Source organism: Heterodontus francisci, chromosome 37, assembly GCF_036365525.1.
Source record: "Heterodontus francisci isolate sHetFra1 chromosome 37, sHetFra1.hap1, whole genome shotgun sequence".
Taxonomy (NCBI): Eukaryota; Metazoa; Chordata; class Chondrichthyes; order Heterodontiformes; family Heterodontidae; genus Heterodontus; species Heterodontus francisci.
This window is the reverse complement of record NC_090407.1, coordinates 26,477,078-26,496,003: the sequence shown is the minus strand read 5'-3', so window position 1 is coordinate 26,496,003 and position 18,926 is coordinate 26,477,078. Positions and strand designations below refer to the sequence as shown.

Below are 18,926 nucleotides of genomic sequence, written 5' to 3'. Positions count from 1 at the left end.
ACTGCTGCCAGTGTTGGAGAGAGGAGGATGGGAAAAGGGGAGGGGACTAATGTTGAATAGCAAAGGATTTGAGCAGAGAAAGGGGCTGAAGGAGGTCAATGAAGTGGAGTGGTACAAGGTTAAGGAGGTATTTGAAGGCAAGGACTAGGATCTTGAAGTTGATTGGTAAGGGAAGGAGGAGCCAGAATTTGAGAAGCATAAAACAATAACCTCAAACTAATATCAGCAGCATCCAAACATGTCTAAGATTTTCTTTTCCTAACTATAGGAGGCCAAAGGCACAAATTCCAGTTCCTTTACTCTTTCAAGGGCATTTGCCTCCTTTTGTACAATTCTGTGCTTTGGGAAAGAAAATGGCAGAATTTCGTGACACAGTTTGTAATATTTGTCTTATTTATCTCAGCATTAATCTACTTGAAGAAAAGCAAATTTAAGAGTCAATTTTTACAGTAAATGGTGTGTATAAAATTTCCAGTGTTTTAAAAAAAATAAATGATATTAATATGACTGAGTCATATTGACCAAAAAGGCCTGGATTCTGTTCCAGTCTAGCTCTGTTAGCTGGTGTCATAGAAAATAGGAGCAGGAGTAGGCCATTCGGGCCTGGTCTGCCATTCAAAAAGGATCATGGCTGAGCGTCTCATTCAGTACCCTGTTCCCGCTTTGTCCCCATACCCCTTGATCCCTTTGGCATTAAGAAATATATATATCTCCTTCTTGAATATATTTAATGACTTGGCCTCCACTACGACTAGTGTACAAGGACACACAGGTCTCATTGCATCTCCCCCTTTTCCCAATCTATCACCATTCAGATAATAATCTGCCTTTCTGTTTTTACAGCCAAAGTGGATAACCTCACATTTATCCACATTATACTGCATCTGCATTTGCCCACTCACCCAACTTGTCCAAATCACATTGGAGCCTCTTTGCATCCTCCTCACAGCTCACATTCCCCCCGCAGCTTTGTGTTGTCTGCGAACTTGGAAATGTATATTGTGAATAGCTGGGGCCCAAGCACTGATCCCTGCCGTACCCAACTAGTCACTGCCTGCCACCCGGAAAAAGACCCGTTTACTCCTACTCTCTGTTTCCTGTCTGTCAACCAATTCTCAATCCATGCCAGTATATTACCCCCAATCCTATGTGCTTTAATTTTGCACACTAACCTCTTATTTGGGACCTTATCAAAAGCATTCTGAAAATCCAAATACATCACATCCACTGGTTCTCCCTTATCTACTCTACTAGTTACATCCTCAAAAAACTCCAGTAGATTTGTTAAGCATGATTTCCCTTTTGTAAACCCATGCTGACTTTGTCCAATCCCGTTTATGCTTTCCAGGTGTTCTGCTATCACATCCCTGGTAATAGACTCCAGCATTTTCCCCACTACTGATGTAAGGCTAACTGGTCTGTAATTCCCTGTTTTTTCTCTCCTTCCTTTTTTAAATAGTGGGGTTACATTTGCCACCATCCAATCTGTAGGAACTGCTCTGGAGTCTATAGAATTTTGGAAGATGACTACCAAACAATGATGACCACCACTATTTCCAGGGCCACTTCCTTTAGTACTCTGGGATGTAGTTTATCAGGCCCTGGGGATTTGTCAGCCTTTAACCCCATTAATTTCCCTAGCACTTTTTTTTTTTTACTAATACTGATTTCCTTCAGTTTCTCCCTCTCATTAGACCCTTGGTTTCCTAAGATTTCTGGGAGGTTATTTGTGTCCTCCTTTGTGACAACAGAACCAAAGTATGTGTTTAATTGTTCTGCCATTTCTTTGTTCCCCATTATAATTTCCCCCGTTTCTACATTTGTCTTCACTAATCTTTTTCTCTTCACATATTTATAGAAGCTTTTACAGTCAGTTTTTCTGTTCCCCACAAGTTTACTCTCATACTCTATTTCCCCCGCTTAATCAACCTCTTTATCCTCCTTTACTGAATTCTAAACAGCTCCCAATCCTCAGACTTGCTGCTTTTTCTGGGGATATTATTTTATATGCCTCTTCTTTGGATCTAATACTATCCCTAATTTCTTTTGTAAACCACGGTTGAGCCACTTTTCTGGTTTTATTTCTGTGCCAGACAGGAAAGAATAATTGTTGTAATACATGCACACGTTCATTAAATATTATCCATTGCCTATCCACCATCAACCCTTTTAGTAAAGTTCCCCAATCTACCATAGCCAACTCGCGCCTCATACCTTCGTAGTTTCCTTTATTTAGATTCAGGACCCTAGTTTTGGATTCAACTACTTCACTCTCCATCTTAATGAAAATTTCTATCATGTTATCGTCACTCCTCCCCAAGGGACCCCGCACAACAAGATTGTTAATTAATCTTTTCTCATTGCACAATACCTAGTCTAGGATATCCTGTTCTATAGTTGGTTGCTAAATGTATTGGTCTAAAAAAAGGACACATACACACTCCAGGAAATCCTCCTCCACAGTATTATTGCTAATTTGGTTTGACCAATCTATATGTAGATTAAAGACTCCCATGATTACAGTTGTACCCTTATTACATGCGTCTCTAATTTAATGCCATCCCTTACATCTCCATCTCCCAGAGTGGCAAATGGAGTTTTACCAATAGACACAGTCCACCTGAGCTAGAGTGGGTGGATGATCAGCCAGACTCCTACAGTCCTGTGATTCCATTGGAAGGTGCACCCATGTAGCTATTGGGCGAAGGCAGCATTAGGCATGGCTTTGAGGTTCCTTGCAGTCAAATATCCTGCCAGTCCTTACAATTGAATATATGCCCCAGCAAGAATTTAGTGCCTTCTGGAGATTGGAGAGGGTGAAACTGATGGGGATAAAGGATAAAAACGCAGTGTTAATGTGAGGTTTAATGCCTTTCTCAGGAGCTGGAGGCTTTCAGAACTCAAGTGCATTTTCTGAATATGGAGCTGAAGGATTATCGTGCAGCAGCAGAGCAGAATCAAGCATTAAATAACGCTCTTGAAAGGATGCAAATGGAAAATAATGCTCTAGAGCAGAAGGTGAGGTCATATTACATAGTAGCAAATACAATACCTAATATTGCTGCAATGGGCACTCACACCTGAATACCAATGCCAATCACCAGATCCAGTTCTGAAATAGTGTTATTATGCAAAGTTCACTGCCTAACACTCTGTACACCAAACTATGAAGTACCTTTTGCAAGTTTGCATTCTCAGCAAAGAGGCTCACTCATGATTTTGCGATTATTTAAATGACAGGTACATAAATGGCAGGTACATTGTGAGGGGGCTGCATATTAGGCACACTGATCATCCTGTCCGTTTCTGAGATATGCCTTCCCATCAAGGAAGACTCCCAACTAGGAGTAAAAATTTATCCCTGTGCACACTGTTCATAAGCGCAGGAGTAGGCCATGCAGCCCCTTGTGCCTGTTCTGATATTCAGTTAGACCATGAGTGATCTGAGGTGGTCACATTAGGGTGTGTGGCCCAAATAAATGTTCCTTATACAACTGCACAGAGTATAAGGAACAAATTGAATGAATTCCAGGTGCAAATTCAACTTAGAGGGTTTGACATGGTAGCCGTTACTGAGACATGACTGTAAGGCAGTCAGGAATGGGAGCTGAACATTCCTAGTTGTAAAATCTACAGGAAAGATGGGGAAAATGATAGAGGGGAAGGAGTAGCATTTGTGATAAAGATGAAATTACTTCTTTGATAAGAGATGATATAAAGAGAAGTAAGCAGGCAGTGGAGACTTTATGGATAGAATTAAGAAATTGAAAAAGGTTTAAGACTGTACTGGGAATTGTGTATAGGTCTCCTGGTAGCAGCTGTGAAATGGCAGAATGTACTAATGCAGAAACTGTACAAGCATGTAATAATGGCAGTCATTTTAATGGAGGATTTTAACTTTCATATAGATTGAGATCATGTCAGAAAGGTAGTGCATTTCTTCAGTGTGTTCAGCAACAATGGGCTGAACTTTACAAGCCCTCCGATGTCGGGAGTCGTGGCAGGGGGCCCGGAAAATTCTTCCGGGAAAGGCCTGCCACGACCCACGAGGTCAGGAAGGTCCCGCAGCAAGGCCTCAGTGCGCACACACCACCCCCCCCCCCCCCCCCCCGCCCCCCCACTGCTTAGCGGCAGAGCCTTCATCTCCATATTGAAAGCAATTTAAATAAATTTAAGTGAACTTACCTGGTCCCAAAGTCTGTCCCACACTGATATTCCGGCCACTGTCTAGAACTCCCATGCCTTCGGATCTCCATTCAGAGATCCGAGGCAAGACACTGTTGGGGAGGGGGGGGGAGAAGTGAAATTCTCAGGGGGCGGGGAGAACTATCGCAATTGGTTGTGGGGATGATGGGAAGGGGTTGCGGGTCAAAAGTTCTGAAGTTGGGGGGAAAGTTCAGGAAATCAAAAGGTGCTTTTTTGGAGGGATATGTCACTGTAATAAATGAGGACTCAGTGGGGGTGGGGGGGTGGTGGCGGATGGGAGAGAGGAATCAAAGTTGAAATGAAATTGTTTGCCAGGCTGTAGTGAAGCGGCACCTTTAAATATTGAAATGAGAATGAAGGGCCTGAAGCCCTTTAAAAATGGCACCGGTGCCTGCGCAGTGGTGCCGGACGCCATTGCCGGGGACGGAGCGGCTGCCCCTTTACGCGCACTTTTCCAGGCTCGCTGCCGAGAATGGCAGCAAGCTCTTAAAATTCAGCCCAATATGTCCTGCAACCAACGAGGGTGATGGCCAAATTAGATTTAATAACGATTTGGTTATAATAGGAAAAATAGGGTGGCTAAAGGCAATGTCAGTTCCTTATAAACTGATACTGATGATGTAAATGAAAATAAGGAAACCATAGACATGTTGATTTTGATTTCCCTTTTTGTAGCTCTTACTATCTGGTTTGTCACCCTTTGCTTTTCTTTGCATCTCTCCCATTCGCCAGAACCTGCTGATGTCTGTTTGGAACTTTTTAATTGACCCCCTGCCTCAACAGCTTTTTGGGGGAGAGAGTTCTAGATTTCCATGACCCTTTGTGCGAAGGTGTGTCTTCTGGCATCACCCCGATCAGCCTCGCTCTAATTTTAAAGTATGCCTCTTATTCTGGACTCCCCCACCAGAGGAAATAGTTTATCTACCCTAGCAAGTCCTTTGTCTTAAAACACCTCAAATAGAGCATCTCTTAGACTTCTTTATTCAAGGAAATACAAGTCTACATAACCTGGTCCCATAATTTAACCCTTTTTTCCCTGTATCATTCTCATGAATCTGCGCTGCACCCCCTCCAAGGTCAATATATCCCTCCATAAGATGCGGTGTCCAGAACTGAGCACAAAACTCCAGATTGGGTCTAACCAGAGCTTTCTACAACTGTAGCATAGCATTCACCCAACTATACCAATGGTGTATGAGCATGTGAGCGTTGAGTATATTTACGTCTGGGTCACAAATATGAACAAAAAGTTCAGAGCAAGAATAAAATGGGGGGAAAGCTTACTCATCCTCCCCGCTCACATTAGCAACGGGGCGAAAATTTACCCATATGTTTAAAACTGGCTCCTGTTATTTTGTTCTGCTTTGCTTGAAAGGAACTGACTGGCCCATTCATCTGTCCTATCGGCTCGCTTCATTCAGAGGAAAATAAAGCACCAGTACAGAAGACAATGTGAATTACACATCGCGCACACATTGAAGCTCTTGTGGATAACACTTTGATTTCCTCCTGACAGTTATGTAAACCTCTGGTTAGACCCCATTTAGAGTACTGCGTTCTTTTCTGGGCATCAGAAAGATATATTAGCCCTGGAATGGGTGCAGCACAGATTCACCAGAATGATATCTGGGCTTAAAGAGTCAAATTATCAGGACAGATTGCATCGATTGTTTACTTTTGAATATAGAAGATTAAGGGGTGATCTAATTGAAGCATTAAAGATGATTAAGGAAGTTGATAGGGTAGATAGACAGAAACTATTTCCCATAATAGGGAAGTCGAGAACAAGGGGAGATAACCTTAAAATTAGAGCTAGGCCGTTCAGTAATGTCAAGAAGCACTTCTTGAAACAAAGGGTGGTGGAAATCTGGAACTCGCTTCCTCCAAAAAGCTGTTTGAGGCTGGGGGCCAATTAAAAATTTCTAAACTAGGATCGATAGATTTTTATTAGGCAAGCATATTAAAGGCTATGAAAACACGGTGGATAGATGGAGTTAAGATACAGATCAGCCATAATCTAATCGATTGGTGAAATAGGCTCAAGGGGGTTGAATGTCCTCCTCCTGTACCTATGTTCCATTCCTTCCCCAAATAGCAGTGCAAGTGGGCTGAATAATTCCAAGGTGCCCATTCACAGTGTCTCAGAGAGAAACTAGCACCATATCAGCAAACTCAACATGGTGCAGGTATTGATGCCAAGAATCACTGCACAGTACTGGAGGGTCCAAGGATGGTAACTGCTATCTGACTGCTGCGCCTACTGGGACTTATGCAAGCTTCTTTGTGTATGAAGTTAAAGAAATAATGTCATCCAGTCTGTTTTCAAGAAAGCAAGCTGGATATGGATGCAGAAGGCCGTTTGACCCATGTCTGTATCGATTTAGAAAAAATCTGAAGCTCTGACATCACAACATCCAACTGTTTCTTAAAAGGTTTCAGAATTTTTGTCTTTATTACCCTATCCAGAAGTCACTTCCATGGGCCGGATTTTGCAGTCAGCGGCGAAGCCAAAGAGCGCTTGCCACTGACCACAAAGTACGTCTCGCTGAGAGATCTAGTGATCTCCCTGATGAGAATTTCAGCTCTAGAGCCATGCAGTGATACTGCAACTGACTGCAGTGTTCTTTTCTGGGCATTCACAGAGCGGAGCTGCTGTGATGTCGTCAGGCCGTCCAAGCAGCCAATCAAGTGAAAGGATTTTCATAAATCCTCCCAGAAAGAAAACTAAAAGTGCTAAAGTAAAATCAGTTTTAAAAATGTTTACATAGACCAAATTAAAAATTAAGGTAGAAGCTAAAATATTCTGAAAAAACTACTTTGTTATTCTTCCTTGATGTGTTGTAATTTTTTTTTGAATTCTCAGTATCATCTTTAATGGCAGACTTGGTATCTCTTTAATAGATTTTCCCATGAATTGTTTAACTATGGTGGCTATTGTAGAGGTTACACAGGAAGGGTAACTAGTCTGAACTAGAATCTGGGCCCAAACTAGTCAAAAGCATGAGGTGATAGCCAAAGTTCTCATTTTTGCATTCCGTGCACCATCAACATTCTATGTTAGCCATCTGTCGAGATTGTAATTATCATGAAGTTTTTACTTTTCATTTTAGCTTAAAAAATCGGTTAATTAATCATTTAACATCACTCCACAATTATAAAATTATTTCTTCAGGACCAGTTCTGTTGTTTATTATCACATTGCTGTTAAAAACCCAGCTACACCTGATTGAATAAGCTGGAACTTGTTAAGGGGTTTCAGATGGCAATGTGGGGGCAGGAAAGTTGAAATTATCACTGATTTCAGTGATTGCTGACTCAGGAGGAGCCACAGTGCAGCCTGTTTTGGAAGCCTGGGTGACAAGGCAACTTCAAGATTTCCGTGCGAATTTGCACATGCCTGATACAAAAACAAGAAATGCTGGAATCACTCAGCAGGTCTGGCAGCATCTGTGGAAAGAGAAGCAGAGTTAACGTTTCGGGTCAGTGACCCTTCTTCGGAACTGGTATCCTGAAGTTGCGTTCAGTTTCAGAGGGGTGATGACGGCAATCATCGATAGTTCACTGTCAATTCCCCCCCACCACTAAATCTGGCCTCATGTGTTGATCACTCACTTATTCCTACACATTGTGAGCGCATGCATAGCAGTGCAAGAACCGCTGCACTCAATCTTGAGATTTGCTGCAAGGCACATTCTAGGTATAGTATTCTGAACTGTGTTGTAAATAGAATGATTTGTGCTTAGCCATGCATTGGAATCAATATCTCCCCTCTTGAGTTGATCAAATGAGGAAATAAATATCAGTTGACCAGTGATCCCAGCAAAAGGACTCAGCAGTGTAAGAATTGCTGCTATCTTTCACCCTTGGATAAATGCACAGCTGTGAATGAACCATTGCACTACAGTCATATTCAAGAGACTTTCCATTTATTCTTCACTTTTGCTTCTGTGATATATTATAATTTAGGATCAATAAGAGTTAATCTGACCTCTTGATTTATTTATTAGCTCAACAAGGTGATGGAGGATTTCACAGGGGTGTCCAAGAATCATAATGAGACACCACATACCAATTGGAAAGAGTTGGCAGAAAGATACCCAAGCCAGATAGCAGAATTGAAGAGCACCATATTCAAACTCCAGGAAGCATTAGACAAGTCAGGGAAAGAACAAAGCAGCGCACAGTAAGTACTGTAAACTCAGTTGAGTACATAAGCAGATAGGAATAAAATTACCCCACCCTATCTGGCTTGCTCCAGAACAAAAGATCTTTGTAGTTTTGTGAAATTCTTTCTTCCATATAGTAAAACTTCAGCTCAACTTCTAACAGTGCCTCACTAAGAAAATGGTTGTGCTGTATAATTAATTGGCTGTGACCAAACGTTCTCCTGTGGTTCTAAGTCAATTAGTGATACAGCAGAAACATGCAATTACTCTAATATGGAGTAAGTCAGTTAGCAGGGCTGCACTGTGGAGCAATCTTCTGCTCTTTACTAAATAATGCTGTTCACACCTATCTTTTTGATTTGTCATCCTTTAGCGTGGATTCTGTTGGTAGTTGCCCCCTTCTGTTTTACATGCCATATAATAATCATTGGCCTGTTGGAAATGAAACAAATGAAGAATTGTGCATGTCAGTTTGGCTCATACTGGGTCAGAGCACTCGCACTCAAAGCCAAGAGAGATATTTGCTGTAAAAATGCAAGTCTTTCTTTAAATGTGTGATCTTTCTCCTTTGAATGCAGTTCCATTATCAAACTGCCACCTCTTTATCCTACTGCCTTATTTGGAAGTGCTTGGAGCTTGCATTTGGGTATTTTTCCTGCAAACAGTAGCCGCAGTAATGGCTGCCTTGATGTGTTTAACTGTAGCTTGCACTTCAGCAGTCCTATCTCCATTCCCATAGCTGCTAATTTCCCATCCAACCCTCCCTCCAGTCAAATAGCAGCCTGCCTCTGCAAAAATCGCAGGCTGTGATTACTTGCCTCACCCCTCCCACCCCAACCCCGGAGGCAGGGCCAGGACCCGAAAACAGTCCCAATGTCAGCTTCCCAAACCTGGAGAGAAAATCCTGCCTTAAAATTCAGTCAGCATCCTTTCACCTGATCATTATAGATGCTAGGAACAGCATGCAGAAGGGAGAAAACTGGAGGAACTTTAAAAAAAAAAGCACATCTCTTCCTGTGGCAAAAGTGCAATGTCAGAGGAATATTATCATATTATCCTAATGCAAAGGGAAAATACTGTGGATGGTGGAAATCGGAAATATAAACAGAAAATACTGGATATACTCAGCAAGTCAGACATCAGGGGCTGGATTTTAAGAGCCCGCCACCAATCTTGGCGGTGAGCTCAAAAAATGGCAGACTGCACGCATGGGCCGCACGCCAAAGAGCCGCCACGATCTCACATGCGGCGGCTAATTTAAATAGCTGGGGCAGCCCGACCTCCCCACCCCCACCGCCCCGTAATCTCGTGGAGGGGGCGGGCTGTCCGTACCCGACAATGGCGTCAGCTGCCTGTGTGCAGGCTCTGGCGCCATTTTTAAAGGGCTGCCAGCCCTGCCGGTTAATTTGAATTTTTAAAGATACACTCCCCTAAATTATTAAATAAATTTCTAACACGCCTTTCCTGCCCCAATAACAATTACATTAACCATTTGCCCTTCCGCCCCTCCCCCAAAATACTTACCTTTTAAATCTGACTCCCCCCAACCCCCAACCCCGACTGCACAAAGGTTAAAGTTCACCCCTTCCCACCATCCCCTACACCCATTATGTTTATTTGACCCCGTCCCACCCCTCCCACACTGAAAATATTAATTCCTCCCCCCTCCCCACCAGTGTCACGCCGGCTTTCCCCAAACGGGGAATTGAAGGCGCGGGAGTGCCGGCTGTCACGCCGAAGATCGCGCTGGCCCGGAAGATTGAAGGTAAGTTCGTTTAAATTTACATATGTCATTAATTTAAATATTGAAATCCAGGTTCCGTTGCCCAGCGGTGTGGGGGGGGGGGCGGGGTGGGGGGGGCGGGGAGAGGGGTGCCACCACAGAGCCTTGTTGCCGCTGGAAGTATCGGGCTGGGCCCTCCCAGCATCAGCCTCCCCGGCGGACCACTGCTGGCCCCATCTTTCAGCCCCCACTTACCACAGAGCCCATGTCAAGGGTATGTTAAAATCAAGCCCCAGTTGTGGACAGAGAGGTAGTAAACATTTCAGGTCAGTGATCTTTCATCAGAACAGGGAAATGTTACAGATGTAGCAGGCCTGAAGCAAATACAAAGGCAGGTTAAATGGGGGCAGGGGAAGAAAGAGCAAAAAAGGAAGGTCTGTGTCATTGTGGAAGGCAGGAGTGAAAAAATGACAAAAGGGACAATGGTGCAAGGTGAAAAGGGATGGTAATGGGACAAGTAAAGGAGCAAGAGATGGGTCTAGAGGAGCTGTAAATGGCAACAGTGGAATCATTACCAGCACCTGCTGTCAGAAAAAAATGGGTGGAGAGGCTATGATATCAAATTGCTGAACTCATTGTTGAGTTCAGAAGCTAGTAAACTGCCTGGTTGAAGGATGAGGTGCTGTTTCTCCAGCTTCTGTTGAGCTTCATTGAAACACTGTAGGAGGCCAAAGATGTTATACTAACCACTTCTCCGTAACACTCTGTTCCTCAGCTGCCAGATGTCTGACTGTTCCAACAAACAGCTAGAATGTATGCAGCAACAGCTCAGTACGTTGCTAACGGAAAACCAGCATCTGAACCAGGAGAATCTTATTTTACGGCAACAGTTATGTACCACCCAGCAGGGCAGCCAGTCTGTGAACCAGGAGACTGCCACCATACGACAGCAGCTCATCTCCAGCCAGCAGGAGACTAAACGGCTATCACAGGAAAACTGTGCCATACGGCAACAGCTGGCAAGTAGCCAACAAGAGAACCAGTGCCTGAACCAAGAAGTGTGCAACATACAGAAACAGCTGAATGACCTAATTCACTCCAAAGAACAAGTGACAGAAAACATTAATCAGGTAGGTTGCACTGTAAATATCTTGTTGTGCCAATGTAGAGAAAGGTCTTGAAGATATCCCCGATATTCAGACCATGATCTTGCACTGTCCCCTATAATGGCAAAAGCTTTTTTTTTGTAGGGTGGAGGGGCAGGCAGGAAAGCCCTTGTAAGGTACAAGTAAAGCCAACAAGCCCTGAAGTATATTCCTGGACTCTTATTTGGTAACTGAGCTTCTCAAAAGAGCCAAGAAGACCCAAGCCTCAACTCTGTTGAGATTTTATGGATATACACTGCCTTTTTTGGAAAAAGTTGAGTGCCATGACCAGTGTCCAAACAAAGACCTCTATGTAAGAGGAGTCATACAATGGCTAAACAACTTTCCCCAGATCCATGTCACTGTAAGGGCCAACTTGGAAATTTCACGTCCATAAACACAAATTACCACATTTTAATTGAGGAGGATACTTACCTCTTCTAAATTTCAATCTTCATACAGGACACCAATGGGAAGAATCATGTGGGAGATCCCATTATTAAAACATTGTTCTTTTGACCCGCCTTACCAGTTCCCACCAATAATTGGTATTTAGCTTCTAAATGGTTCAGTGTAACACACACTCAAGTGTTTTTTTTCTTATCAGGTGATCCACCACCCCCTCCCCCATCCCCTCCTCTCCCGATGCTATCATAAAGTGCAAGGCAATAACCACCTCCAACAAGAGAGAGTCTATCCACCTCCACTTGAAATTGAACGGCATTACCATTACTGAATTCCCCACCATTAACGTCCTGGGGTCACCATTGACTAGAAACCTAACTGGACCTGTCCCAGAAATACTACGTCGACAAGAGCAGGTCAGAGGCTGGGTATTCTGTGGTGTGTAACTCACCTCCTGGCTCCCCAAAGCCTTTCCACCATCTACAAGGCACAAGTCAGGAATGTAATGGAATAACCTCCACTTGTCTGGATAAGTGCAGCTCCAACAAACTCACCACCCATGACAAAGCACCGCCTTAAACATCACTCTCTCCACCAGTGCACCGTGGCTGCATTGTGTACCATCTACAAGATGCACAGCAGCAACTTACCAAAGCTGCTTCAACATCACCTGCTAAACCAGGGGTTGGCCAACATACGGCCCATGGGCCAGGATCTGGCCCGCCAAACATTTGCATCCGGCCCGGGGATGTAACTGTTCCCAGGCCGTTCCTCATCCTCACCGTGACCGGAGATGAGAAATTTCCCATTGTCAGAACTGGCTTTTAAACTATTGCGCTGTCAGTTTCACAGGTTGCAGACAGTGGAATGCTCTTTTAAAGTTCTTTTGAAAGTCAGTTCTTGTAAAAAAGATCACTGTCAGTTTTGCAGGTGACAGCCACTGACATCGGGAACAGCCATTTCCCAACAGACTCAGCGTTTGCCGGAGGGTTCTGATCTTTTTCAAAAAAGCCGGTTGGAAGTTCAAAGAACATTCCACTTTCTGCAACTGTGTGAGAGAGAGTGGTGGAGAGAGGTAGAGAGGGGAGAAGATACGGGGGGGTGGGGGGGAACAGGGAGATGGAGAGAGGGAAAGGGGGACAGAGGGGGAACAGAGCAACAGAGGGGACAGAGAGATGGGGGAAAGAGAAGGTGGAACACGGAGTGGAGAACACTGCAGACACCGGGGGGGCTGGAGAGAGGGGGCTATGGAGAGGGGGAGAAGGAGACAGAGAGAGAGGGAATAGGGAGACAGAGGGGGCAGAGTGGGGAAGAGAGAGAGAGAGAGAGAGACAAACAGACAGGGGGAGAGAGAGCACAGCACAGAAGGAGGCCATTCTGTCCATCGAGCCCATGTTGGCTCTCCACAGAGCTATGCAATCAGTCTCACTCCCGGGGTCAATCCCCGTAGCCCTGCAAGTCTATTTCTCTCAGGTGGCCATCCAGCTTTCTCTTGAAGTCATTGATCATCTCCGCTTCCACCACCCTGTGGACAGCGAGTTCCAGGTCATTGCCACTCGCTGTGTAAAAAAGTGCCTCCTCGTATTCCCCCTGCATCTTTTGCACAAAATTTTCAATCTGTGTCCCCTAATCCTAGAGGGGAGGGAGGAGGGAAGAGTGAACAAGACATACGCACAGAGCGCAGGGAGAGGGGGAAGGGAGATCAAGGTCTCTCCTGAAAGATGTACATCTATTCTGAATACTATGCATCGCCAGATCAAGTGTGCGGGCAGAGACTGACTACTTCTGCAAGTAAGAACGATGCCAGGTATGTCAATAAATCAGTTTTCAATATAGTGATGAGAAAGTAAGTCAATAAATTAGTCTTCTCATTTAAAGCTTCTTCACAAAAATGCAGATTTGTTGTTGTTTTTATTAGTAAGATAAATTTTTAATGCCTTTATCTTTCGAAATTTGCTCACTGGCCCCCCCGGGCCAAGGAAAAATTGCAATGTGGCCCTCCGCCGAAAAGGTTGGACAACCCTGTTCTAAACCCATGACCTATGCCACCTGGAGTACAAGGGCAGCAGGTGCATGGGAACACTAAGACCTGCAAGTTTCCCTTCAAATCGCAAAGCATCCTGACTTGGAAATAAGTCGCTGCTCCTGTCACTGTGCCGCTGGGCCAAAATCCTGGAACTCCTTCCCTAACAGCACTGTGGGAATACCTTCACCACGTGGATCAAGAAGGCAGCTCACCACCATCTTCTCAAGGGCAATTAGGAATGGGCAATAAATGCTGGTCTTGCTAATGTCCACATCCCATGAATTAATGAAAAAAACTCAGGTTTGATTGTAATCTGCAAATGTGATCAATTTAAATGGAATTTCTGAATCTATGGGCCCGATTTTAACTTTGTGTGAGTGAGTTAAAAACAGGCCCCCTCTCTCCCCAACCTAACATCACTGCCCAAATCTGTGCTTGCTAGCTGCTATCTTTCAGCCAATTATTTATTCATCTCTCACGTTTTACCTAGGATATCCAGTTTGTTTAGCAACCTTCCATGTGGAATTTTATTGAAAACTTTCTGCATAGGTATACAAACTCATAGGGTTTCCCAACATCCATGTGGCATTCTACTCATATCTTCTGTAGTGAATACTTATGGGAAGTAAGGATTTAGTATGCTAGTTTAGTTTGTCTTCAGTTTCAATCCCATATGCATTCTTAAAGTTCTTTGTTTGGCAACCCTGTGCTGCTATAATACTGGAAGACTTTCTTACTGTTTTGTTTGGTTTCTTTCTGTGCTCATTTTTACTTCCCTCTTTGCTCCTCTGAGTGCCCTTTTGCACATTTTGGAGGTTTGTGCATTTTTTCCTTCGGTTTTCTCTCTGCAGGTTTTTTAAAGTTTGATTTCACTTACATTTTCTTTGGTACTGTCTTATTAATCAATTTAGGGTCATATTTCTTCAATCTGTTCTTGCTAATCATTCTTCTTTGGCCTCCTTATCTCGAGAGACAATGGGTAAGCGCCTGGAGGTGGTCAGTGGTGTGTGGAGCAGCGCCTGGAGTGGCTATAAAGGCCAATTCTAGAGTGACAGGCTCTTCCATAGGTGCTGCAGAAAAATTTGATTGTCGGGGCTGTTACACAGTTGGCTCTCCCCTTGCGCCTCTGTCTTTTTTCCTGCCAACTGCTAAGTCTCTTCGACTCGCCACACTTTAGCCCCACCTTTATGGCTGTCCGCCAGCTCTGGCGAACGCTGGCAACTGACTCCCACGACTTGTGATCAATGTCCCAGGATTTCATGTCGCGTTTGCAGACGTCTTTAAAGCGGAGACATGGACGGCCGATGGGTCTGATACCAGTGGCGAGCTCGCTGTACAGTGTGTCTTTGGAGATCCTGTCATCTTCCATGCAGCTCACATGGCCAAGCCATCGCAAGCGCCGCTGACTCAGTAGTGTGTATAAGCTGGGGATGTTGGCCGCCTCGAGGACTTCTGTGTTGGAGATACGGTCCTGCCACCTGATGCCAAGTATTCTCCGGAGGCAGCGAAGTTGGAATGAATTGAGACGTCGCTCTTGGCTGACATACGTTGTCCAGGCCTCGCTGCCATAGAGCAAGGTACTGAGGACACGGGCTTCATGTACTCGGACTTTTGTGTTCCGTGTCAGTGTGCCATTTTCCCACACTCTCTTGGCCAGTCTGGACATAGCAGTGGAAGCCTTTCCCATGCGCTTGTTGATTTCTGCATCTCGAGACAGGTTACTGGTGATAGTTGAGCCTAGGTAGGTGAACTCTTGAACCACTTCCAGAGCGTGGTCGCCAATATTGGTGGATGGAGCATTTCTGACGTCCTGTCCCACGATGCTCGTTTTCTTGAGGCTGATGGTTAGGCCAAATTCAGTGCAGGCAGCCGCAAACCTGTCGATGAGACTCTACAGGCACTCTTCAGTGTGAGATGTTAAAACAGCATCGTCAGCAAAGAGGAGTTCCCTGATGAGGACTTTCTGTACTTTGGACTTCGCTGTTAGACGGGCAAGGTTGAACAACCTACCCCCTGATCTTGTGTGGAGGAAAATTCCTTCTTCCGAGGACTTGCACGCATGTGAAAGCAGTAGGGAGAAGAAAATCCCAAAAAGTGTGGGTACGAGGACACGGCCCTGTTTCACGCCACTCAGGATAGGAAAGGGGTCTGATGAGGAGCCACCATGTTGAATTGTGCCTTTCATATTGTCATGGAATGAGGTGATGATACTTAATAAGTATACTTGATAAATACTTAACTTGCATGCTCCATGGTTTGCCCTTAAAAGTATTTAAGTTCCACACAACGCAGGCTTTCTTGACTGCTATCTGCCCCAGTTGAGTGGTGTAAGCTCTTCCATCATTGTCTTGAATTTTGACCATTTAATGTGTATGTCTGAGCATTGAGAAAATGTTGTAAAGATGTTTCCCATGTCAGTTTATTGTGGCCTGAGCCCCTTAACAGGATTTAAGATTGTATTCAAGGGAGTGCTGCAGCTTTTAAGGTCGTGTCCTTAAGATGAGACATTACCTGAGAGCTTGTTGACTGATTAAAAGGGATGTTAATGGTCCCAAGCTCCATCCAAAGAAGAGAATGGAGTGGACCCCCTGTGTGATCCTGGCTAACATCCATTCCGCTCTCCCTCACTCCACCCCTCACCTCCTTTACCCCATACAACCAAAAACTGATGTGGGTTCATGCTTTTCTCAAAATTGTGGTGTACATAACAACAGTTACTCCACTTCAAAGTGTTTCTATGTGTAGCATTTTATGATGTTCTGATCACATGATAAGGCAGTTAAATCAATGCAATCTTATAATTATATAATACAGCATGCTTTCAGTGCTGGAATGGAACATGAGCTTAGATTATGGAGTCAACCTCACAACCGTCTGATCCAGCAGCAGGAATGCTCCATCTGCATCTAAAACATGGTACTTCTGCTAGTACAGTGTTCTCACACTACAACACTAGTATCAACCGAACAATCAAAACCTATTCTGGGATTAGCATCTTACTGTCTATTCTGTTTACAACAATAAGTATGTCTGTAGCTCCCTGACTTGACTGTTCTCTCTTAGGTGCAGCTGCAGGCCCTGAAGCTGGAAATGAGCCAAATGCAGACTTCTCTAGAGTTAGAACAGAAGAATTCTTACCAGCAGAAACATGCCCTAGAAATGCAGCTGGAGGAAGCAAACAACAGAGCTAAGGTACTTGTAGAATAGGAGAAAATTTTAAAGATTGTTGCTCTTAGTTCCTTTTGATGCCTTCTAATGATTAAATGCACTGCCTGAATTTGGTACTATTCCAGAAAGGCCAGGCTGTGAAATAGCTGATCTCAGTTAGTACAGCAGTTAGGATGCTATAGTTGAACCTTGCATTCGGGAGATAGGGGAATCAACAACAAAAACAACAACTTATATTTATATAGCAAGTAGGGTTTCTGCTTCAGGTTCTGCTCATAATTGCTGTGACCTTTATTGGAAAGTGTAATAGCTCCGACCATCAAACATCTTGCAAAATTCACTGTTTAGGCTTGCACATCAGGAATAGTGAGATGCCTGTGGAATTGCCTAGTAGCAGCAATCATCGCTTTCTGACTGACCTGTATATTAGTTCTGCTGCATTACTCAGTTCTTACCACTTGATGGCAACTGGTGATTTGTAATGAACTCAATTTGCTAAGATGCACATTCATTAACTGCTGATCTTGGGTATTTTAAAATACTTTTTTGGTGAGACGATTATAGACTACTTTCTCAATCCTGTTTCCAGCAGGTGTGAGAATTGTGTATCACACTCTGCCGTTTCTATGCTTGATTTCTTACGCTGCATTCATATAGTTTTCGTGGCAAATGGAGATCTGAATCTCTGGTCCATGCAAGTTCCAGGCCAGAAAGAGTCAGCCAATGTCTGACAGATGTGGAAACTCATGTTTCTGCCACACAGGTTGAATCATTAATTTACTCTTTTTTTCACAGATGCTGCCTACCTTGCTGTGTGTTTCCAGCATTTTCTGTATTAAACATAAAGTCCTTTGGCCCCTTCTGGGATTGGAATCAGAGGCAGGTGGGGCCAAAAATTAATCCCACCTACCGTTATGCCAGTTCCTGGCTCCATCCCGCCTCCAGGCTATTTTTGTGGAGGCAGGATTGGAGCCAGCAAGGCTACCTACCCACACGTGGCGGGTAGCCGATTAGGCTTGTTAAGGCCTAGTTAAGTCCTAATTATCCTGGAACTAGTCATGATGTCTTCATTCTGTGGCAGTCCAATGTGCCAGCTACATTTGTGCTTCCACGGTAGGCTCAAGGGTGGCTATTGGGCGACAGGAGCTATCTGCTGCTGAGATGGCTGATGACTCCTGTACATGACATGCATGCAATGCAAACCGTGCTTCTACACAAAATGTGATAGAACAGACTATTGGCATGTTGAAACAATGCTTCCGCTGCCTGGACCACTCAGGAAGAGCTCTGCAGTACTTGGCAGAGCAGGTATCAAGATTTGTGGTGGCCTGCTGCATGTTGTGCAACCTCACCATCATGAGGGGACAGCCCTTGCCACCAGCTATGCAATGAGCAACTGAGGAGCAGGAGGAAGAGAAAGGGAGGAGGCAACCTGGACAGCCCCTTCCTGAATGGTCTGTCCGTGAAGAATTAACTTAAGTGCAATACTAGTAAACTCAACCTCAATTCTCCTTTCACCAATAGTTCCACACTTTGTCTTCCCTCTGTCACTGACCATCACAATGTCCACTTGACCACAATGCAAAAATAAAAGGCACCACAAAATAAACATTCAAAAGCAAATTTATGAATGAAATCCCATATTGCATACAAAAGTCAACTAATCACCCTTGTGCATTCCCTTAGTGCCTGTCTTCCATGTGCAGCATGGCTAGTGGAAGACTGCTGATTTTCAGTGGAAGAGATTGGCCTTGGATAATGACCTCCACCAGCTGTGGCTGCAGACTGCATCATTTCAGCATGGACAGCAGCAGCTTTAGTTGGCTGGCAACAACGAGTATGCTGACAAAGTGGTAGTAGTGGGAGGGTAAATGCTGCCTTTCTGAGAGAAGACAGCAGGTTTGTGCTCCATGGAGCCCCTGCCGTCCCCTGGGATGATGCCCCAACAATACTACTAATCTGTTGGAGGACAGGTTGCTGGACTGCTGTGACACTCTGCATTCCCCTTTGCACACTGTAATCCACTTTCATGATGACAGCAGAAGAAATAGGAGGAGGAGTAGGCCAATCAGCTTGCTCTGCCATTC

General features: G+C 44.3%; 1 protein-coding gene across 5 annotated transcripts in view; it reads left to right on the top strand.

Annotated features, from left to right (window-relative positions):
- The window catches only part of ccdc30 (coiled-coil domain containing 30), a 130,787-nt gene that overhangs the window by 79,468 nt on the left and 32,393 nt on the right, over positions 1-18,926 (top strand). For all 5 annotated transcript variants that reach the window (XM_068017398.1, XM_068017400.1, XM_068017399.1 and 2 more), the window contains 4 exons: positions 2,881-3,018; positions 8,214-8,389; positions 10,871-11,225; positions 16,735-16,863. In XM_068017398.1, coding sequence (XP_067873499.1) covers positions 2,881-3,018; positions 8,214-8,389; positions 10,871-11,225; positions 16,735-16,863 — 798 coding nt within the window. The remainder of the gene's footprint in view (positions 1-2,880; positions 3,019-8,213; positions 8,390-10,870; positions 11,226-16,734; positions 16,864-18,926) is intronic.